Source organism: Drosophila novamexicana, unplaced genomic scaffold, assembly GCF_003285875.2.
Source record: "Drosophila novamexicana strain 15010-1031.04,08,12 unplaced genomic scaffold, DnovRS2.1 tig00000644-arrow-pilon, whole genome shotgun sequence".
Taxonomy (NCBI): Eukaryota; Metazoa; Arthropoda; class Insecta; order Diptera; family Drosophilidae; genus Drosophila; species Drosophila novamexicana.
In genome coordinates this window covers 2,285,004-2,307,403 of record NW_020824814.1, presented here as the reverse complement: position 1 = coordinate 2,307,403, position 22,400 = coordinate 2,285,004, and the positions used below count along the sequence as shown (strand labels likewise).

Sequence of the window (22,400 nt, the reverse complement as noted above, 5' to 3'; positions counted from 1 at the left end):
CTGTCGTTAAATTCAAAACTTTCTTCGAAAAATTTTACAATTTTAAAATGCATTTTAAAGTGTCATAATTAAAATTATAATTAAAATAGACGCAACCTATTTCTTGTTGAACTTAAATACGGACAAGAGGTTACGCATGAGGGCGGGGCCATTCCAATAGCCCGGCAACATTAGCTTCCAGTAGAGCAACGGCATCAGATCCTTCTTCATGATGAACATGGAATAGCGCTCCTTGTTCTGTGCCACAGGGAACGTTTCCAATGGCGTCAGATTATAGTCGAACTCGGCCAGAATGACGCTATTGTAGCCGGTCACCAGCGGACACGAGGCATATCCGTCGTAGACATCGCGCAGAGGCTTTCCATTAAGCGCTGCGATCATATTACGGAACACAACCGGCGATTGGGCAGCTGCAAATTAACAACAATTTGTATAATAACAATCTCTGGAAGGCTTCGAATGGTTTTCCGCCCATTTTCCACAAATGCGGGTGATATTATCTTACATATCATCTTACGTCATTTAAAAACCTATCAACTTTCCAGCTCTTACGTCAATTTGTGCATCTTACGCCATTGGAAATATCAACTTTCCAGTTTTCCCATCAACTTACCTGCTGCGGCGGCAGTCTTGGAGTTGGGTGAACCGGACGAATCGCCAATGGCGAACACGTTCTTGTATTTCGTGTGCTGCAGCGTGGACTGATCCACGTCCACGAAGCCGGCTTCATTGATCAGCTGCTTGCAGCGGGTCAGCGCCTCGGGAGCACTCATCGGCGGCACAGCGTGCAGCATGGAGTACTACGGATCAAAAGACAAGGATTGCTATCGATATGCTACATGGACAAAACGGAACTGTACCTTCTCCTCGAAGCATTCGGCGGGATTGTCCAGGTTCTGAAAGACAGCTATATCCTGGCCCGGCTTAACCTCGATTAGATTACGGCGTGTATTAACCGTAATGTTGCGCTTCTTAACAATGGGCCACAGGGCATCCGCATAGTGTTTGACGCCGAAAAGCACGGGCAGAGCCGTATTGTATATCACGTTAATCTTGTCACGCTTGCCCGTCTGAAAGGACGTCCACAGTTAGCAGCTTATCCGGATGGGTTACCCCAAAACGGGTGCTTACCTTGCGGAAATAGTGCTCCGAGATGTAGACAATCTTTTGGGGTGCGCCCGGACACTTGACGGGCGACGATGGATACGTAAAGATGGCATTCCCACCCTCAATATTGCGCAGGCAATCGTATACTCTGTCCACATACATGGGCGAATATATGGAGGACACCTTGCCATTGGGTATGGCCAGCGCCTCCTCCAGTCCGGGTATCTAGACGAGATCAAAAAGCCTGGTGAGTGCCGAAAGAGACACAGCTGGGCAGGTTGATCACGAGCTTACCTTATTGTAGTTCAACTGGAGTCCGGTGGCGATGAGCAACATGTCATACTTGATGGTATTACCGCCGGTTGTCTTAACCGTATTGCTGTCCGGATCGAATTCTATGGCCGCCTCGCGCAGCCACTTGGCCTTCTTGGGCAGCACCTGCGACATGGGCTTCTGGGACTGCTCCAGCCGCTTCATGCCGCCACCAATTAGCGTAAACATCGCCTGATAATAATGTGTCTACGGACGAACGCAACGGGCTTGAGTGTGATTCGACTCGTCAGAGTACTGAGAGATTTGCTTACGTACATCGGCCGGTTCCACAACGATCACCTTGTTCCTGCCCAGGCGCGAGGAGAGCTTGGCGGCCATCGCACAGCCGCCGGATCCGCCGCCAACAACCAAAACTTTGCATCTGCAAATATTATGTTATTTTTGTAAAGCAGAAAGACGAGCTCAACTTTCGATCGATCATTCCCATGCCGATCCGGATAAAAGCCTTTAAACTGGAAGACGAATACACAATACCCTCTACAAGGGCAAAAGAACATATATAACAACTTTGTCAGCAGCTGTGACCGACTGCGCAATACTCTGTTGCAATGTCAAACTGCGCTTAATTCAAACGAAAATTTGCAACTTTCGCATATTTGAGATTAAGAAACAAGAATTTTTCGCTATCTATGAAATGTTAACCTTGAATCTTGGGCTATCTTGAAAATATTGAGACTGTGCTTTCATTTTAGTCGAAGTTGACGTGCAACCAATATGCCCACACGCACTATGCGTACAGGGTATGTGCATAAAAAAACTGCTGCCATCGGCCAAATTAATTTTGGTCTACGTGCGCAATTCCCTCCCTGGCCACTAATCATGCTAATTAGGTTTGTTTTATAGATACATATATACATTGGGAATGCGCTGTCCAAAGTTTACGATCTCCAATTGGGACCTGTTTGTTTCCCATGGCTAAGCAGATGGGTGGAGGGGGAGGGGGGGGGGGGTGTGGCAGGCGAAAAACTTACTCATGCTTGTCGTAAAGCGCTTGGCTCGCCGATAGATGTCGCACCAGTAAGCGCTCGCCGAGGCGGCGTGTGGCCAGGATCTTCGTCTGTCTGAGGGCCAGCGGCAGGCAAGTGTAGGAGCTCATTGTGTACACAAAACCGTTTGGATCATGCGATCTCGGCAACTTGTTGCTATCAAAGTTATCTCTGTGTAAGTATATGTGTATATGTCTGTGTGTGCGTGTTGTGTCAAAGAGAGCTGCGCGATGCGACCTGCTGTGACGACGTCCGAATGACGACTGCCGAATGGGAGAGCGAGAGAGAGAAAGCAAGCAGCAAAGCTTTTACCGTTCGGTTAACACATTAACATACAGCACACGCAAATGTGTGTGCTGCTAATGCTACAAACTGGTAAAAAAACAAAAACCAAACAAAAAAAATTTGTATTTCGCCAGAATCCGTTTTTATTGCACACTTTGTTTTGTTTTTTTATTTAGTTTTTGTTGCAGCAGCAGATTTGTTAATTACGCATGTCGTCTGTTGGCTGCAAACTTTTCTCGCCCAGTGTATGCCGTTAACCTTGACTGAGCTTTCGCTACACGTGTGACGGTTATTTATTCGAAAAAAGCTTTGCAAGCTCAAACATGCGCAAGCTTTACGCGGCGTCTGCTTTTGACAAGCTGTTGCGTACAGTGCTGCGCATAAATATAGGTACAGCAGAGCGTGCAGCTTTCACATAAGCTAAAGTCAAGTTATAGTCTAACTGATGTCCGATATCGGAACTGAATAGCTTTAATTTATGGCGTGCTTTCACACATGCATTCACATGCCAATATAACAGCTTTCTTTCAATTTTGTAGCATACTTTTAGGTTAACAGGGTCATCTGAGTTTCCCAAAAAGTTTGAGTTAATACTTAATCAAGCCTCGGGAACGACATTGACTGGGAATTTGTAAAACTTACACAAGTCGAAGTTTGTTCAGTGTTTATTTGACATTTTTGGAGCAAAAATGATATAGCCCAGAATCAGGATATGTATGAGAACATTTTGAACCAAATTTCGAGACACGGATTTCGAAATATTCAAAAAAAAAAACTAAATAGACGGTATTTAAAAAAGAAATTTTAAGAAAACTATGAAATTTAGACGTAGCAAGAAATTAAAAAGCTTCAAAACGGAAAAGGAAATATTTTCGGTTTTGAAATCTGAAGGATTTTGGCATGTGAACTAGATACAAAATAATCCGGTTTTTTAGGGAGTTGTTGAGGTTATGTTCGATCCTCTCACATATGCATAGGGTATACAGAACTTGCGGCCCCTAAAAGTATAACTCACAATTTTGGGCAAAAAAATAAATAAAGAGAACACTTGAAGGGGGGTCCAGGGGGTTGGGGGGTGGGGTACATTTTAGATGTGATTAGTTAAACTAATTTGCAGTTGACTGCGCCACAAAAAAATACGCAGAATTGTGGCAACAGTTGTTGAGATACTCTAACCAGATGGGTAAAAGCGGGTATTATGGCTTGGGCAACATGTTTGTAACAGGCAGAAGAAAACATTGCCGATTTCAATGGGAGTTATATAATATCCGTTCGTTTCTCGGAACCTGTTGATCTTGGGCAGCACAAAAGGAACCCGATCCAATATATTCTTGATAGTTCAGTCTATCTCGCCGCACCCGACTGTCTGTTTCTGTGAACCCTTCGATCTCGGGAACTACAAAGTCTGGAGACTTGATGCCCTGAACTACTACATAAAGATCGGACTGTAAAGCTCGCAACTCGAGCAACTCGAGATCAACATCTAGCTGCATATGCTGGGTAGCTAGGGTACAGGGTATCGGCATATAGTACGGCAATTCCGTCAAGATTATTATTACTTAACTCTGGAACTTTTTCATATAGATCGGACTATATTAGCCGAGTTAATCAAACTGTGCATGGTGTAAAGCTACGGCTTAGGGTATCTACAAGTCCAGCACTTTCCACAAGTGTAGCTCCGAACTATACCGTAAAGATGGGACTTTATATTATGGCTATGGTGCAGGGTATCTACTAGTCCAGATGGGACTTTATATTATGGCTATGGTGCAGGGTATCTACTAGTACAGATGGGACTTTGTATTATGGCTATGCTGCAGGGTATCTACTAGTACAGATGGGACTTTGTATTATGGCTATGCTGCAGGGTATCTACTAGTCCAGCACTCCCGACTGGAGTACATTTAGCTTGTTTGTTGTATTTAATTACGACATGCTGAGGACTGATTGGTGGTGCCAGGACCAGGACCAGGAGCAGAACCAGGACGAGGACGAGGGCCAGGCAGCTGTAGGGACAGCGCCTTTGTGGGCGTGTGTAGAGCGTGTGGGTGTGACGCAGTCCCGTTATCAATTGGAGACAAGCTGACAATTCAAATGAAGCCCTATTGCCAGACACAGTTGGCCAAATTGGCTGGACGAGCGCGTGGGCGACATTTGGGCTCGCCAAGCTGTGCGTGTGTCTGTGTGCTTGAGGAGGGGGTAGGCCGGTGGGAGGGGGGGGGGGGGGGGGGGGGGTGCGCTGTTGCCAGGCAGCGACAGACATCGATGTCCCCACGGTGCCATTGATAAGTAGCTCATTATGATGATTGTCCCCAAGGCAAAGACGCCATTTTCTTTTTCTGTGCCAAGTCAGAAATCAAGCCCCCGCCCCCGCCCCCGCCTCCTCTCTTCAGCTTAAAGTGCAACTTCATTTGAATTTAACGGTTTCGAGCTCCGAAGTGCATTTCAATTTATGGCACAGAATCAATTAGGCTCTGCCGCCCAGCTGCGTCCGCCGCCAGCACTCGCATATACATACAGATATATGTATGCAAATAGTGGTCCAGCGGCAGCAGGTCTGCAGCCGGAGAGCTGACCCAGTCTATGGCATGCCCGACTAGTAAATACCCTAAACATATGGCAGCCAAATGTGTTTTTAGACCAAAGCCAAGGCAAAGGCTGCCAGCTTGTGGGGAGGGGGTAGCGGTGGTAGTTTTTGGCTCGAAATGTAGCATACGCAGAGCCTATATACTTAATTTGTTGTCTCTAGCTTTTATATGCTCCGAGCTATGCTCCTAATGCGGCAGTATCGATTGGTATCGAAGCGAAGCAAACTATCGAAAGTTGTTATGCTACGAGCTATGCTCCAATTACACGACTATCGACTGGTATCGAAACGGAGCAAACTATCGATAACTTGCTATGCTCCGGCTTATGCTCCAATTGCGTGGGTATCGATTCGTATCGAAACGGAGCAAACTATCGATAAGTTGTATCGAATGGTAGCAAGCTATCGATAGGTTGTAACATGCTTGATCTTTACTTTTAAGTCTCTCGCGAGTCTCTCTCTAACAGCTACTGAGTAAGCACACATACATACATATATAGCTTATGCATTCGCAAAGTATCGCGCGGCCTGTTGCATAAATTCGCACAAAGGCATTATACCTCATTTTAAGCATATTCAAATAGGCTTCGGGTATAAAAAGGTGACGTCTGCCGACCATCGCTTAACTCCTCCTGAATGCAGACAATTGTCGCGCAGTGGAGCTAGCCCAAGTCCTCGTCTCTTGGAGCAGCGGAAGTGCCGTGACCTGGCAGAACGGTTGACACCAGATTGCGCCGGTTAAACAAACAGAACAAATTTGCAGTATGCCGAAAAGTTGGGCGTGACCCGCCGCCCCAGTGCGATCAAAATGTGCGAATTAGTTGATCTCTGTTAAAGACCTTAATTATGGATTGAGGTTAGGTAACAATTGAATTGCGTGCGCAAATGCGAGAATGCATATCTGTGCGAATATTAATGTGAAAAATTGTGATATCAAATAATTCAAACAAATTTGCATACAGTTTTTCAATCAAAGGAGCCAGCAGCAGCAGAGGCAGCCGCAGCAGCAGCAGCAGAAAAGCGACGCCCACAAACACACACACACACAGACACACAAAGACGCTGCCGACGCGACGACAGCATCAGAAGCCGCAAAACCAATACAAATGCAAATACCAATACTAAGACAGCGACAACAGACAAACGGCGATGGCGAAGGCGCAGAAGAAGAAGAAGGAGACGGCAGCGACGCCATAACTGTTAATAAGCCGAATGGAGTCCAATTTGCCGTCGCTTTGACGAGCGCGCGCGGCGCACTTGTTGAATTCGGCGGCCCGATATAAAAGCATCGATGCTCAACCTTTCGCCGCACAGTACAACACTAGCCACCAGTCACATCTCGAACCGCACCGAGCGCAGCGAACCAGAATCTAACCAGAAAAAAACTAATAAGAACGGAACATAACTGAAAGAGCGAGCGAGAGTTAGTTAGAACGTGATAAGGATAGCGCGAAAGTGTTTGCGGAAAAGTGAAAAGCGCGCAAAGCAAGTGGAAAATCTTTAAGGAAAATACACGAAAATGCAGGTATGTTCCAATTCGAATCATATTTTCACATTATTCATCTAAAAAGTATGTGACGCATTTTGTTTTTTGTCCGAAAATTCTTTGAAAATTTGATTTTTTTTTTATCAGTTCAAACGTATTTTTATTGAGTCACGGCGACACCTGACACCTGTCACCTGTGATTATCTAAGCGCGTGTAACGGTGCCTATTTCACTTAAATAACAATTGGCATACCCTGTTAGCAGGGCGTTAAAGGGTATATGGGGTTTGTGTCTAGAGAGGAATGAATTTCATTTAGGAATAGGAATTTCATATAGGAATCATATAGGAATAGATGAACTAAACACAGTTTGAAAAGGCGTTGACAGTTTCAGAGTCACAAGGCCAATATATTTTTCTAGTTTTTCTATCTTGCTGCCAGAATCGAAGTTCCTAGTTGGATATTTGTAATATTTTTCCAATACTTTATCTTATATAAGTACCAAATCTCCAATTCACAGTTTGAAAAGGCGTTTACAGTTTCAGAGTCACAAAGCCAATCTTTTTTTCTAGTTTTTCTATCTTGCGTGCCAGAATATACGTTTTCTAATTGGACATATATACTATTTTCCAATACATTATCTTATATAAGTACCCAATCTCCAATTGGTTGGGGCTAGTCACAGTTTGAAAAGGCGTTTACAGTTTCAGAGTCACAAAGCCAATCTTTTTTCTTAGTTTTTCCAATTTGCTGCCAGAATATAAGTTTTCCAATTGGATATTTGTAATATATTTCTAATTGTTTGGGTCGCTTTTCGAGGTCTTCGGGGGGAGCATCATGAATAGATTAAGCTGAGCTTGATTGCACCGTTATTACATAGAATTATGCAAGTCGGGGCGTACGGAAATTGCGACGCACAGATCTAATCGCCGGGTTAGCAACAGTGTGACCCGTCGTGTAAAACAGGTAGAGATTGCGAATGCCGGACAATGGGTTCAAAGCTAATTAGAAATTCTAATCAAACAATTTCAACCAATTTTGTGTGCCTATAAATAATTGTCTAAAGTCGAAAGGTGTTTTTTTTTTGTTTCTTGATTCTTATGCACATCCGCAAGGATTGACGCCGTCAAGTCTGCTCAGATTTGTGTTTATCTTGCGTTTATTTTGTTTTCTTCCTCTTCTTCTGCTTTTGGAATACGCAAAATTGTGAATTTGTGAGTTTTCCGTTCTCAAGTGTGTTTAGCTCTTCTCACAGGCGATTCGGTTAAACAGAAATATGCTTTTATGTACCGAAGCATAAACAATAACAAGCCGCTCCTTAAGTAAATAACAGTCCAAGGATGGGATAAGCGCTGATTGGGAATGACAAAAAAAAAAAAATGGAAAAATAAACTTTTAGCTGGGAATCTGCTTCAGTTTTTTGCAAATCAGAAATTTGAACTGCACTTGTATCGAAAATCTGATGCTCTGACATTTAAAACCGATTTAAAATCGCGACTTTTAAATTGCTGCTGATGACTCAGTCTGATTGGAAACATCTCCAATTGGGACTGGGCTACGTGCGTCTCGAGTCATTCACGCACAGTATTGGCCACACTGCGCGCGTTGCGCTGGTCACGCAGTCGCCGTCGCCGTCGCCGTCGGCGTCAGCGTCGCAGCTGCCGTTGCAACTTTGCCGTTGCCCGCCTCCAAAAGAATCGACTGGCAAAATCAATTCAAAAGCAATTAATAATCACATCGCTGTGTAATAAATTGCCATTCATTTAATAAAAGCAAAAAAACAAAAACAAAAACCTAATCAAAACTGAAAAAAAAGTTGAAGGCGAAAAGCGCAATGAAATATGCACATATGAAATTATCAAAGCGGAGCACTGGACGGCTGGAGGTGACAGCGAAACTGCGCGGGGGGCAAACGGGACGGGCAGGGTTCAAATGCGTCACAGCTTTGGAGCGGGCGGCAGAACGAGATAGAACGGGAGCGGCAGGCGGCAGAGCCGAACGGATCAACGGCATTCGCTTTGGCAATCAATTTTGCATTTTGCATTTTGCATTTTGCAAACGCCGCATTTGCATGCCAGCGATCAAGAGCGAAAGCGAGAAAAACGCAAGAGCGGCAATTCGTTAAGAAGAGAAAGAGTAAACAGCGCTGCTGCTGCTGCTGCTGGAGCATGAAGCTACGAGGCAAATGCCGCTCTTCGCTTCGAGTATATACATATATGTATATGTAGCAGTTTGTGTGCGTTTATGTGCGTCGCTGCCGCTGCTTGCGCTGGCCCAGCGGCAGCGCGAGAGACGAGCCCCCAAGTGGCCAAATGGGCGAAGGGTGTGGGTGCGTGTGCGGCGAATTTCGTGTGATGTGACACACTCACACAGACACAGAGCGTACATTATGCTGCTATCGAAACAATAAGAAATACATGTCAATAGATGGCGCGACTCGAGCGTACATACATGCATGTATGTTTAAGCGTGTGTGTGTGTACTGTTAAATTCTGTCAATAAAGAGAAACTGCTAATTGTGTGGTATTTGCCGCGTTTGGCCCTGTCCTCGATGAGTGCTTGTGTGTGTGTGTGTGTGTGTGTGTGTGTGTGTGTGTGTGTGGAGCAACGAGCCCCCTTTTTGTTCATTATTTTCCTATACACACACACACACAGCACATACACATGGCCCATAATTGTTTTTCAAGCTTTGCGTTGATAATAGCGGAAAGTTGAAAACATCAACACACGTCATCAGATCTTTTGGCATGAATGAGTCTTGTTTTTATTCTCTGCGAAACTATTTCTACAGTTTGTTGTTTTAGAATAAATTTGGGAACTTACATACACACATACATATGTATGTGTCTCGACGAGCAAAGGCTGCGCAGTACGAAATAGGCGCATTTAAATAATGTATATGGCAAAATGACTGTCACATAAATCAAATTAATTAGACTGATTTGAATTAATATTATTATGTTCTGACGTAGCAAATGTCTACGTGAATTCCAAGACCCGTCAATGCAGCACCAAAGTGTTATACTTGAGGGTTTTTTTTTTTATTAGACCTAATCTCGCTTGTCTATGTTAATGCCACCTGCTGCGCTATGACTCAGCACGCACTCACACACACACTCAAGGCGCAAGAGCGAGAGAGAAGAGAGACAAGGGCAAGGGCTGGCTTATGGGTTATGCTCGGCTTTGCCGCCTTAACGCGCTCAACTGCAAACGCATCGCTGCGCTGGCATCGACTGCGCTGCCGCTGCCGCCGCTAGCGTCGAAATGGCTGATGCAATCGCCGCACTGAATTGGGCGAGAGTCGGAGTCGTTCGGATACTCCGGTGGTGGTCGGCGATGGCCATAAGCTGGTGTTGGTGTTGGTGTTGGTGTTGGGTGCTCATTTTGGTTGCACAACCCAACAAAAGGTAACCAGAGACAGGGCACGCACACACGCACACATACTAGTTCAATTTATGCGCGCAAAGAATGCAAGGGAAGCAGAAGAAGCACACACACACACACACACACGCACACAATACACATATAACAAAAATGTAGGCATAGCACACTCCATAGGTTAATTGATAAATTACAATAGCACACACACGCTCACATACACGTCGCATATGAATGAACGTTTGAGGAAGTGCGAACGTTTTCTAGATATGAGCACAGTAAATACATATATTACTTAGTTAATGCTAATGCGTATTAACAGTACAACTATTAGCGTTAATTGTAATGCTTAACGATAACGCGTACATCAAAATTTTCCACAAAAATTCAAAATTTTCCATTACATACGCTTTAAACACAACTACAAACATCAACGCAGCGCATGTGTGTACAGTAACTGTTATACGTAGCAAAGATCTTATACGTATGCGAGTTTCTCTATGGCATGCTAGAAAGCGAAATTAACGGTCAATTCAAGTTCAGCTAGAAATGTGCACGTCATGCAAAACCTAACCTCAAAACGTTTAGAGTGAACCCGTTAATGTACAGCTCGTTTCAATTCAATGGAATTGCCTGTAGAGCATTTCTTTGGAATACCCAGCACGGCAAGGGGACACGAGCTGACGTAGGTCGAGGTCGAGGTCGGTCGAGGCTGTTGCCAAGCGCACTTTTTGGACTTTATCAATGACAGGCCACAAATAAAACTCACATTGGCAACGGCACAGAATTTGTGGCATGCACATGAATTTTCTCACGTCGTCACCCGGTATAGACTACACACATACATATACACAGACATACATACGTGATTCGTACAACCTGCAATTCACATTCATATGTATGTGTGTGTGTGTGTGTGTTGATGTGTCTCGTCTCGGCTGTTGCATGTTGCACTATCTTTCCCCGAACTGCATATCTCGGTCTGTCTGTCCGTCCGTCTCTCTCCCTGACCGTCCCTCGCCTCAGCCCGCACTCCACGCCATTAAGCCGCGTCTCAGCCCAGTTCCGGTGGCCGCTCCGTCGGAGACGTCGAAGCCGTTGGCCGTTTTGCACGACGTTAATTAGCAGCTAAGTGCTCAAAACGTTGACGGCTCTGCGGAGTATCTTTCGGTTCCATTAGCGGAAGCGAGCCTATTTTTGCTAGACAAGTGTGCATCTTTGCTGCAGTCGCAGACACAGTCAACCAGATCGCCCACCTGCCCGGTGCTCGGACAACCCATTCGTTGTTATACCCTGAACCCATTGTAAATGGGCAAAAAGGCATCATGTTGCGTGTCAAGACCCAATGATCAGGCCAGGTCCGTTTGTTTTCTATATCAGCTTAACATTATCTCTTCGATAAATTCTTTTATTTTCATAAAATCGATAAGTATCGATTGTGAGCTCAATATAGTATATATATTCCTGATCAGTTTATGTTCCTTTGTCTCCTAGAAGTAGCTTAACATTATCTCTTCATTATCTCCGTTTATTTTCATGAAATCGATAAATATCGATTTTGACTCTTGGTTTTTTAAGCATAACTCGAGAACAATACCAGCTAGATGCACCAAATCGAATATGGGCACTCTCGCATAGTGCACGCAGACCTGGAATATATCACTTTTTAGATAGCTCTCAAAATTACCTACAAAAATAGAATAGAACTCTGTATTAAAGGTAGACCTTCAGGCTTTGGTATAGGCGCACTTTTTCATGCCAGAAACAATCCCTGAAAGTTTCACAAAGATCGACTTAAAGGCAACCAAGTTATTAAGGAACATATCTCCAAAAATAGAATAGAACCCATTATTAAAGGTAGATTTTCAGGCTTTGGTATAGGCGCACATTTTCATGCCAAAAACAATTCCTGAAAGTTTCACAAAGATCGACTTAAAGGCAACCAAGTTATTAAGGAACATATCTGTCATATTATGAGGCTTATGATAATGAAGCACGACAGGGTATCTGCTAGTCGAGCACTGCCGCCTAGAGCTCGCCTAGCTGTTGCATTTGGCATGATGCAATAATTGGTTGCCATCAAAATGCTTTGATGGCAACGATCATACGATCGCCACATACGCGCGGACGATCGTACGATTCGGCTAAAAATCTCGACCTTTCTTGCTTGTGGCCCGCAGATTTCTAGGAAATTTGTATCTTCTTTTTTTTTTCTCTTTGCTAGTTTCTATTTATTTTTTTTCGGGTGGTAATAAATTGATGCTTTGTCGCGATCGATCGCCATTTGTTGCCAGCCTCCAGCCGCTGCCCATGAATATGTATTGTATCTGCGCATTTTGGGCAACTGTCTTGATACACTTGGCGAAAAAGTCAAGTACTTTGCCAGTCAAGCTGGAAAATTCTCGAGTCTTTCTTTTTTAAGTCTGATATACTCAAACAGAAGACGCAGAAACTCCATTCATAAAAGGTTCTGCCTGCATTGAGCATACTTTGGACTTGTTTTAAGCCTACAAATACTTGTTTTAAGTGTGCCAGCTGCAAATTTCTTGAGCCTTGCTTCAAATTCTTGTTTCAGGAAACTAAAATACTTAAATCTAAGACTCAGTGGGTCAATCGATAAATTGTTGTGTTTGCAAAGAGCATTTCTTTTGTTGTTTTGGCTTATTTCAAGTCTATTTCACACTTAAATCAAGCTGTTTTTAAGATTTTCAAGTTTTCTCTTTTAATATAAGTTTTTAACTCCATGCTTCAGTTAGGAATATCTGAGAACGGAATGTATTGAAATTTTTTGTTCTACTTGCATTGAGCATATTTTGAGCTTATTTTAAGCCTACAAAAACTTGTAATAAGTATTTTACACTTTTTTTTTTGTAACATAATGTAAAATTTTCCAAAAATCTTTGGAAATAAGTTGATGGATAACTGGATCCTGCTTGGGAATATCTGAGAGCGGAATGTGCTAGAATTTGAATCTCTGGCAATTCCATTTAGTATATAGGCTATTTTTCGCTCAGTGTAGCTGTATATTGCATCCGTATTGCGACTGCGTTTTCCTGGAACATCAATGAAGGCCCCAAACGATGCGTTGTTAATTGAATCGATAGCAAATATGTCGATCTATCGTTATCTTACGTCTTGCGCCCTTACGTCCTTGCGCCCTTACGTCAAGCTGTTACGTAGCCGCGTCTTTGAGCTGTGCCGTGCCCGCTTCTCGCGTCTCCAAAGGGCGGCACGAGACATCAGCTCGAGCACCTGCAACATTTCATTCAATTGAATTTCGCCGACAAACGTTGCCAGCTGCCAAATGTGGCAATAAAACGAGGAGTGGGGCGGGGTGAGGGGGGGAGGGGCGTGTCGCAGTGCGATTTGTGTAATGGGCATTAAATATATATTGCTCGCGTAGAACTTGCCGACAAATAAATAAAACTAGTCACAGGCAGCGCAACAAACGTGTGGGGAGCGGAAGAGAGGAGAGGAGGAGGAGAGGAGGAGGAGAGGAGGAGAGGAGAACATGAACTGGCTGCCGCCCAGCAACAAGCTCTACCCGCCCCTCCCCCCTCCCCCCAACGCAACAGCACAGCAGCTGCTGCGCAAAGCGAACACGCGATCTGTTGAATTGCTGCCAGTCTGTCTGCCATTGATGTGGCTGCCCCTGCCCCTCACTCCCCTCACCCCCCTCCCCCATCTCCCGCGAAGCTAGCTTGGGCCGGGCTGGCAATCAGTGCCGCTTGCATTGTGCTTTTTTTTTTTTGTGCTGCCCTCAACCGACGACCGATCGCACCAGACAAACTGGCACTCACTTGATTGCAATGCATAGGGGGGCGACTGACAGGGGGAGGGGGAGAGGAGATGGGGAAGACAAACAGACAGCGAATAAGCGCGTCTTGGGTCGCGGCTAATGGAAACCTTGCACCAAGCCTGGGCAGTCGCAGTCGTCGTCGACAAAAAGCCATGCCGCCTGGCACGTACGAATGCGGTAGAAAGAAGCAGCACAAGAATTGCTACACTGCACAAAAAAGAGAAAAAAAACAATGCAAAGGCATCAGAGTATGCAAACGTCAAGAAATTGAAGTAGTTCGGTTCACGCTTTAGGTTCAGTTTTTTCGTTCCAAGCAATCACAATCAATGGAAACTGGAACTGGTTCTGGTTCTTTTCTCTCAGTGCACGCATTGCCATACATTTGAATTGTTGTCCGTTGTCAACTGGTTCCGACTACTGCATTGAGTCAAGGGTAAAACAACTATTCGCTAGGAATTGAAAGTGTGCGGGTCATGCCATGCTGCAACTGTACCCAGTTAAAAGTGTTCCCCAGTTAACTTTGCAATTGCAACTCAAACTGCATGCAAAACAAACAAAAGCATAGAAAAATTGTATAAATGAACTGTTCTTTGGGCCGGTTCCAAAACCGTTTCGTTCCGGCTCGATCAGATCTCGCGCATCTCGTGCCTGCTTGTGGCCCGAACCGTAACCGCAACCGAAACCGAAGTGCACGAACCTCAGCATCAGGCACGAAGAGGGGCGAGGCGGCAGCAGCAGCAGCACCAGCAGCAGCGACGGCAGCGAGCTGTCTAAAAGAGAGCGGGTGAGCGTGTGAGTGGGAGAGAGAGAGAGAGAGAGAGAGTAAGGGAGCAAGCGAGCAGGCAGCGCAGCGACGTCGCGACGCCGGCGTCGCCAGCTCTGGGCTGAGCGTATAAAAGTGAAGTCGGCGCCGTTGCCGAATCAGTTCTGTGACAGTTTTCAGCTGTTGAACACAACTTAAGTGTACGCTTGCGCCTGCCACTCGTTTTCCACTGCAACGTCAACGTCAACGTTTACCGTTTATTTTATTGGTCGACACCAAAGCGCGTTTTGTAAAGAAAGAAAATTGAAAGCAGCCAAAGACAAAGCTGACACAGCCGACGCACATACACACACACACACACACATACCTTTGACTTGTAATGTCGATGAACCGTGCGTATTCGAAAGAGTGCCGCGCTAAGAAACCACAACTAGCTGTTGCCATTAAGAAGGAGTCTTGCTGAATCCTACCCCAAAAACCCCCCAACAAAAACTCTACGAGAGAGCGAGAGAGAGATACGAATGTGCCCAAGCCGACAGCTGGACATACGCTACGTTAAGGCACAGTGAAGAAGAAGAAGAAGAGAGAAGAGCGCATTTTGCTAAACGCATTGTAGAACGCTCCGGAACCGGAACCGAACCGAACCCGAACCCGAATCGCAAACGAACGCAATTTGCGTGCAAAATAAAGAAAAACAATCAAAATTTCACCAAAACTAAGCTGCAAGGCTATCAAAACGGCAAAACGCGCCGTACCTATGTCAGTGTTAACTCAATTGCTGCTGAATTTCAATCAGAAGGCCCAAACCCGAAGCCATCACAATTTAGAGCTGATAAACTCCTTCATAACATAACAAAGAGCTTGGAACCAGTTCGCGAATCGAACCAGCAACAACAGGAGGAGACGCGACCACCATCCATCGTTATTTTACGGCACCCAGTTAGGGAGAAATTTGCAAACATTTTTTACCGGAAGAGAAAAAAGAAATCAAATCAAAAGGTGAGTTTTAACAAATCAACAGAACGAACCTTCCCTCGCGCCGAACCGCTTCAATGCCAACCTGATAAACTGGAGAATTCCACGAAAACGTATTTCATGAATTTCAAAAAAACAAATTCCGCAAATCAGCAAAAAAAACGTTGAAAAAAAACCCACTTCGAAGGGCAAATCGAGTCCAAATTTTCTGATGCAACACTCGCCCAGCAAAACGCCAGACAAGCTCGGGGCACTCGGAGAGACCCCCTTACCCCCCCTAGCCAATAATATAATATGCAAAATAGACCAAATCGACAAAGTCGAACCTATTGAATAACTCAATGGTCACGCCCTTGTCTAGACTCTAGACGTGCGACGCGACGCGACGGGCGGCGTCTCGCCTGTTAGGGTAGGGTATACGTGGTCGGTGTTGGCAGCCCAATGCGCGGCCTTTGATCCATGGCGCGTGGGCGTGCTGACGTCACAGCAAATGTGATTTCAATTTCGATATACATATTTGCTTTTTGGTTCTCTGGTCCACTTAAATGCCGCTCTACAGCGCCTACGTGAGTTCTTTGTCCCATGTCCGCCACAATTAATCATCGTTTCGTTCTATTTGCGGTGTCCCACACACCGCGTGATATTGTGAAATTAGCCAGTCGCACGGGCACAACATCATCTTCCACGCAAGATTCCACACGGCAGCGGAAAAGGGGTGGAATGTGAAAGCTCCCCCCCCCCAAAAAAAAAGAAAGAAAGAAAGGATGCAGTAGGAAAAACTTTGAGAACTTTGATAATTGGCAATCGTCGATTTGTCGATTTCATTCAAAGTAAATTCTTCAGTTTGGTTTTGAATTTTTTACAATACTTTTTTGGACTTGAAAAAATTGAGTCTACTTTTTTTTTTTGGTTATGTGGATAAAAGTAAAATGAAAAGCAAGAAAACGTTGTGAATGGAAAGCCAACAGCCTGAAAAAATTTTAAAAAAAAATTAAAAAGAAGAAAAAATCGTGTGTAGTTACCAGGATTCGAACCTCGGCTAGCTCGCTTGCCGGGCAACTCACAACCGGCAACTAAACTTCTTATGTGTGTGAGAGAGGGAGAGAACGGGAGAGAGAGAGTATGAAAGAGAAGCAGAGTGAGTGGGCGAGCAGGAGAGTTAAGGAGTTCAAATTTGGAGAGTTTGGCATAAGCAAAGGAAATATTTATTAAAGTGAATTGCAGATCTCCAAAGAAATGAGAGAGCGAGAGAAGAAGAAGGAGAGTAAGTGGGAGAGAGAGAGAGAGATGGACTGATAAAGAGTTCATTTAAACTCGAACAGTTTGGATTAAACAAAAGAAAAGATGCAATTCAAATATATTTCAAATGGAATTTATTTCTTAAATGCCAGAATGGAAATTGAAATTCTTATCAGAATTTCATATACTATGAAATATTTCGCAATAGTTGAGGTACAGTCGTCTGAGGGGCCCTGATCGCCAGAGCGACGCGATATCAGTCGACATTGTGATTTATAGCCTCGGCTAAAGCTGGCCCGGGACTTCGCCTGGGTGATAACTGATAAGCCGAATGATGATGTGCATGACGATGATGATGATGAGAATGATTTCTGCCCCGTCATCGTGGGTTTATTAACCTATATTATAGTCGAGTCGAGTCGCATCGTGTGATTTTGAACTTTAATCCCGTCTCCAGCCAGTATCACTAAGACACACGTCTGCTGTCCTTGTCTCCTTGCAGAAAATGAACTTAAATCTGTGCGCTATAGCGCTGCTGCTGTTTGGCAGCCTCTCGGGCGTCCAGAGTCGCGCCGTGGACATTGTGGACGAGAGCAACGATGATGTCGATAACTCCATTGAGCCGGAGCCGGAGTCGCCCCAGTCGAAGCACAGTCGCGCCCGCGCCTTCGAGGAGGATTGGCTGAAGTTCACCAAGACGCCGCCCACGAAAATCCAACAGGCACCGGGCGCCACATTGGAGATTGCCTGCGAGATGATGGGCTCCCAGGTGCCGAGCATTCAGTGGGTCGTCGGCCGTATGCCGCTCTCGGAGATCGATAATCTGGCGCCCAACACCTTCTCGGAGGATGCGCCCTCGGCGATTGTGCGCGTCCGATCCGTGCACATTGTCGATCATATGCTGAGCGGACCGCGCACCTATACGTGCATTGGACGCACCGGCTCCAAGACGATCTATGCCAGCACTCAGGTGTATCCGGCGCACTCCGAACAGGAGCTGGGCGGTCTGATTGTGCCCGAGAAACAGTATCCGGGTCCACAGAAGCCGCGCATCATTTACACCGAGAAAACGCATCTCGATCTGATGGGCTCCAGCGTAATGCTGCCCTGCAAGGTGCACGCCAATCCCCATGCCAAGATCACCTGGAGGAACAACGAGGACAAGGACATCGTGCAGAGCCATCGCTTTAAGGTGCTGCCCACCGGTGATCTCCTCATCTCCGATCTCAAATGGGAGGACATGGGCAACTACAAGTGTATAGCGCATAATGCCGTTGGCCGCGACTCGGCCGATACCTTCGTTTACCCCGTACTTGTAAGTATCTAACACAATCGATAAGTCGATAAATCGATAACTAGACAAGTCGATAAAACGATAAGTCGGTAATCGATAAGTCGATCAATTGATAAATCGATCACACGATAAGTCGATCATTTAATAAATCGATCAATCGACAAATCTTTAACTCGATAAATTGATTCCTCGATTACTTGATAAATCGATAAATCTATAACTGGACAAATCGATAACTCGATACATCGATTAAAACTGTATTTGATCTCAAATTTTAATTCGGATTTTTCCCTCTCCCCACCTTTGCTTGGACTCATTGCAGAAGGAACAAGACTAAAGATTCCACACACAAGGCTATTGGATTGACGAAACCACATTTTTAGTTAGTTAGATAGATCAAATGCCTTTGAAGATGCGTGAAAACAAAGAAACAAAAAAAAAACAAAACAAAACCACAAAAAAAAAAAAACAAAAACAACATAACAAATAGGAAAAACCCAAAAAAAAAATGAAGAAACAACACAGTTTAGCCCTAAGTTGAACTCTAGAATCTAATGCCGGCTTAGACTTTAATCTTAAAAGCACCGTTTTCCTCTTCTTCTTTCCACATCGAATAATTTACGAATACTAATTTAATGCGGGAATATATCAAATTCCCCCACGCCTCCCCCGCACAACTAATATTTGTTTTTAAGTTCTTACACTTATTATTAATTTTTAGTTTTAGTTTGCGTCAGGTAAACAAATCTCGTTATGTAAGTAGCAATGATTGTTCCTAACGATTCAGGCAAAAGAAAAGAAAGAACATTAGTTAACGTTAATTAATTGGCCGTTACTTAATATATGTGTGGCTATGAGCCAACCAGAAACCATCAACAAATCACCAAACCAACCAATCAACAAATTCGGCTCGAATTCACGAAATCACGAAATCATGAAATCACGAATTTGCGAAGTTAGAAATTCACGAATTCATGAATTCACGAGTAAATGAAATCAGGAATTTACGAGTTCATGAATCTACGAAGTCATGAATTCACGAGTTCAGAAATACACGAATTCACGAGTTCACGAATTCACAAATAAACGAATTCATTAATTCGCGAGTTCACGAGTTGATAAATTTACGAGTTCATAAATTCACGAGTTCACAAATTCACGAATTCATGAATTCACGAGTTTATAAATTCACGAATTCACGTTCTCATTTTCTACAAATTTATTTATTGAACCAGCATCGTCCATACACACACACACACACATCCATATCTATATATTCGCATACGATAAAGTATTCACTGGGTTAACAGAACAGTCTTTAATTTTACACTCACACACACACACACACACACACACGCATACCCTATATATTGAACGCAGAAGAGTTACCTATACCATCATATTATGTTTTATTTTGATAAGCTAATTGAACTGAATTATGGTTTTTTTATTTTGTATTTTTATATACTATTAATTGAATTAATTTAAAGTGTTTGTTTTTTGAATAAATACAAATAAAATAATTAAAGAAAAACATGTAATTGTTTCTCAACATTTTTATTGACAAATCGTACAATACAATCTATACAGTGTGATATTATGAACTACAGCTAAACTCGAAGAACTCTTTGTTTTCATTTACAACAAATAACGAGCAAACATATGTACGTATATAGCTATATATGGATATATGTATATAAGTCAAGGCTGCAAATCGGTTTGAATCCAGAATTTAAAATAAGCCAAAAATCGGAAGAAAATTCGGCTAGAGGTTCGATTTTGTTAGCGTATAATATTTTGAGCTCGCACAAATCAAATTCGAAATGTTAAAGTTTTAAGACATTTCCACCATTCTTTCACTCTGGTTCGTGGATTGTTTAACAGTTATTCAGTAAACATTTTGAGCTCCAAGTCTTTGCACGAGTACAAAATGGTTTATCTTTCCAAGATCGAACATCGTTTAACATAGTTTTAAGAGTTTTGTTTTGGTTTTAAGACATTTCCATCTTTCTTTCAGTTTGGTTCGTGGATTGCTCAACAATTATTCAGTAAACATTTTGAGCTGCAAATCTTTGCACGAGTACAAAATGGTTTATCTTTCCAAGATCGAACATCATTAAACGTAGCTTAAAGAGTCTTGCTTGTAAGCTATGCGACATTTCCACCTATATTTCGCTTTGGTGCGTGGATTGCTCATCTTGAGAGTTCTCCGGGTTCAAACAGAGCCCAGTTCTACGAATCGAAGCGAAAGGCGTGAAACTATACGGTTTGCAGCCCCGACATAAGTATTTAGTTAAAAAGATGCTGTTCGCAATTGGAACGAAATTGTTTAAGTGTATTATCGCATTTAGTTAAGATGTGTTCTATTAGGTATTTTGTAGAAAAGAAATTGAGAGTTAGGCAAAGTTAGGAGCTAATCTCTAGTATTACGTGCTGATTGTGCGCTTTTAACAAGTTGAAGGCATCGGAAAGCAAAACCTTTGCGTCGAATCGAAACGATCTTCTTTTTTATATATTGTCACTTGTCAAAGGAAAAGGTTGTCTCGGGGCAGGGCCTAAAAGGGTTTGCACAAACTTTTTGGCACGAGGCCAAAAGAAAAAAACAAAAAAAAAAAGCGTCGCTCATCGAAAGGAATTTGTTGGCAAAACTTTAAATTCGTATTCGTTAGCAATTTTCTTTTTTTTTTTTTTAGTTGGATTCGTGGACGGACTCTAATTTTAGGATAATACTTGTTGTCAATGGGAAAGATACAGATACAGATACAAATACAGTTGCAGTTGCAGATACATTTTGCTCTCAACGAAAGTTTGGCCCCAGTTTGCCTGGCTGGGCTGAACTGCCGCCACCTCGCGCTGTTGCCGGGCAGATTTTGGGGCCAATTTGAAAGTCGCGCGTGACTCAGATGCCTGAGATACAAGCCACAGAGGCAAACGGAAATGGCAGGCCGGCTAGAGGGGGGAGATTGGGGGGGGGCATGGGGCAGGGACTGTGGGGAAGGCAGCCGGTTGACTTGCCGGCAACCAGTTTGACGGCACGTATGTGCTAATTTATATATAAAATAAAGAAATAAAAAAAAAACCGTCAGCCTAATGATAAATGATTTATACGAATTTGTCAAGCTAATTGGAAGGCGCGCGCGAAGCCCCACGTAGCCAAGCGACTCGACTGAATAATTGCCAATCAAAAGAAATGCTGCCTAGATAGGGTATGGCGTACAGGGTGTTGGGTATTCGCTATACGGTATACGATATACGATATACGGTATACGGTATACGGTATACGGTATACGGTATACGGTATTCGGTATACGGTATACGGTATACGGTATACGGTATACGGTATACGGTATACGGTATACGGTATACGGTATACGGTATACGGTATACGGTATACGGTATACGGTATACGGTATACGGTATACGGTATACGGTATACGGTATACGGTATACGGTATACGGTATACGGTATACGGTATACGGTATACGGTATACGGTATACGGTATACGGTATACGGTATACGGTATACGGTATACGGTATACAGTATACGGTATACGGTATACGGTATACGGTATATGGTATTCGGTATACGGTATAGGGTATAGGGTATAGGATGTTGGGTCTGATGTGTAGCTAGATTTCAAGGGAATTGCTTAAGGCTAAATGGAATTCGAGTATCTTGCAGATACATTAGTTTAAATTATATATATATGTATATATATGTTTGTGTATATATTTGAAGCGAACCCAACGGCAGATACCTAACATGTTGGCCCGCTTTTTGGCCATTTACTTTTCTTTCTTCGTTTTTTTTTGGCACGTAACGACATGAAAATAAATATATATAAAAACAAATTATGAACAAATACGACAAATATGCGCAAATTCCAAGAAATAAAATGTGACCGAAAAAAAACAAACTAGCCAAAAACAGACAAAAGTTGATTCTTGCCGGGCAGAGAATCTGCCTCCTCTCCGGAGCAGTTCGTCTAGACATTGAGCACGGAATGCTTCTTGCTGCCGGCGAGGGGCAGCTGCACGGCGACCACCGCGAGGCGGCCATCCCGCAACGGGGCCAGGATGTGCGTGTTGCCCGGCGCGACGACCACGGTCTGGATGGGCACATGCAGCGGAATGTCAAAGACGGGCTTCAGCCTGTAAATCGTTTAT

General features: G+C 43.8%; 3 protein-coding genes across 5 annotated transcripts in view; 1 reads left to right on the top strand and 2 right to left on the bottom strand.

Moving 5' to 3' along the window:
* Positions 1–9: 9 nt before the first annotated feature.
* Positions 10–3,479, bottom strand: LOC115762602 (sulfide:quinone oxidoreductase, mitochondrial). 2 transcript variants are annotated; one of them, XM_030704894.1, is made up of 8 exons: positions 3,354–3,479; positions 2,412–2,582; positions 1,696–1,801; positions 1,402–1,626; positions 1,132–1,332; positions 861–1,070; positions 614–800; positions 10–410 (listed from the first exon to the last, which is right to left on the bottom strand). In XM_030704894.1, the coding sequence occupies exons 2-8, from the start codon at positions 2,534–2,536 to the stop codon at positions 97–99; spliced, it is 1,368 nt and encodes a 455-aa protein (XP_030560754.1). In that variant the 5' UTR covers positions 2,537–2,582; positions 3,354–3,479; the 3' UTR covers positions 10–96. The 2 variants fall into 2 exon arrangements, with proteins under 2 accessions (XP_030560754.1, XP_030560753.1); XM_030704893.1 differs by lacking the exon at positions 3,354–3,479 and having other exon boundaries at positions 2,412–2,689.
* Positions 3,480–6,631: 3,152 nt separating this feature from the next.
* Positions 6,632–19,727, top strand: LOC115762902 (neural/ectodermal development factor IMP-L2). 2 transcript variants are annotated; one of them, XM_030705278.1, is made up of 3 exons: positions 6,632–6,823; positions 17,440–18,252; positions 18,554–19,727. In XM_030705278.1, the coding sequence occupies exons 1-3, from the start codon at positions 6,818–6,820 to the stop codon at positions 18,566–18,568; spliced, it is 834 nt and encodes a 277-aa protein (XP_030561138.1). In that variant the 5' UTR covers positions 6,632–6,817; the 3' UTR covers positions 18,569–19,727. The 2 variants fall into 2 exon arrangements, with proteins under 2 accessions (XP_030561138.1, XP_030561139.1); XM_030705279.1 differs by lacking the exon at positions 6,632–6,823 and adding an exon at positions 15,171–15,722.
* Positions 19,728–21,821: 2,094 nt separating this feature from the next.
* Positions 21,822–22,400, bottom strand: part of LOC115762904 (neurobeachin-like protein 1) — a 41,676-nt gene continuing 41,097 nt past the window's right edge. The window contains exon 28 of the mRNA XM_030705281.1: positions 21,822–22,385. Within this exon, the coding sequence (XP_030561141.1) occupies positions 22,220–22,385 (166 nt within the window). The 3' untranslated portion in view covers positions 21,822–22,219. The remainder of the gene's footprint in view (positions 22,386–22,400) is intronic.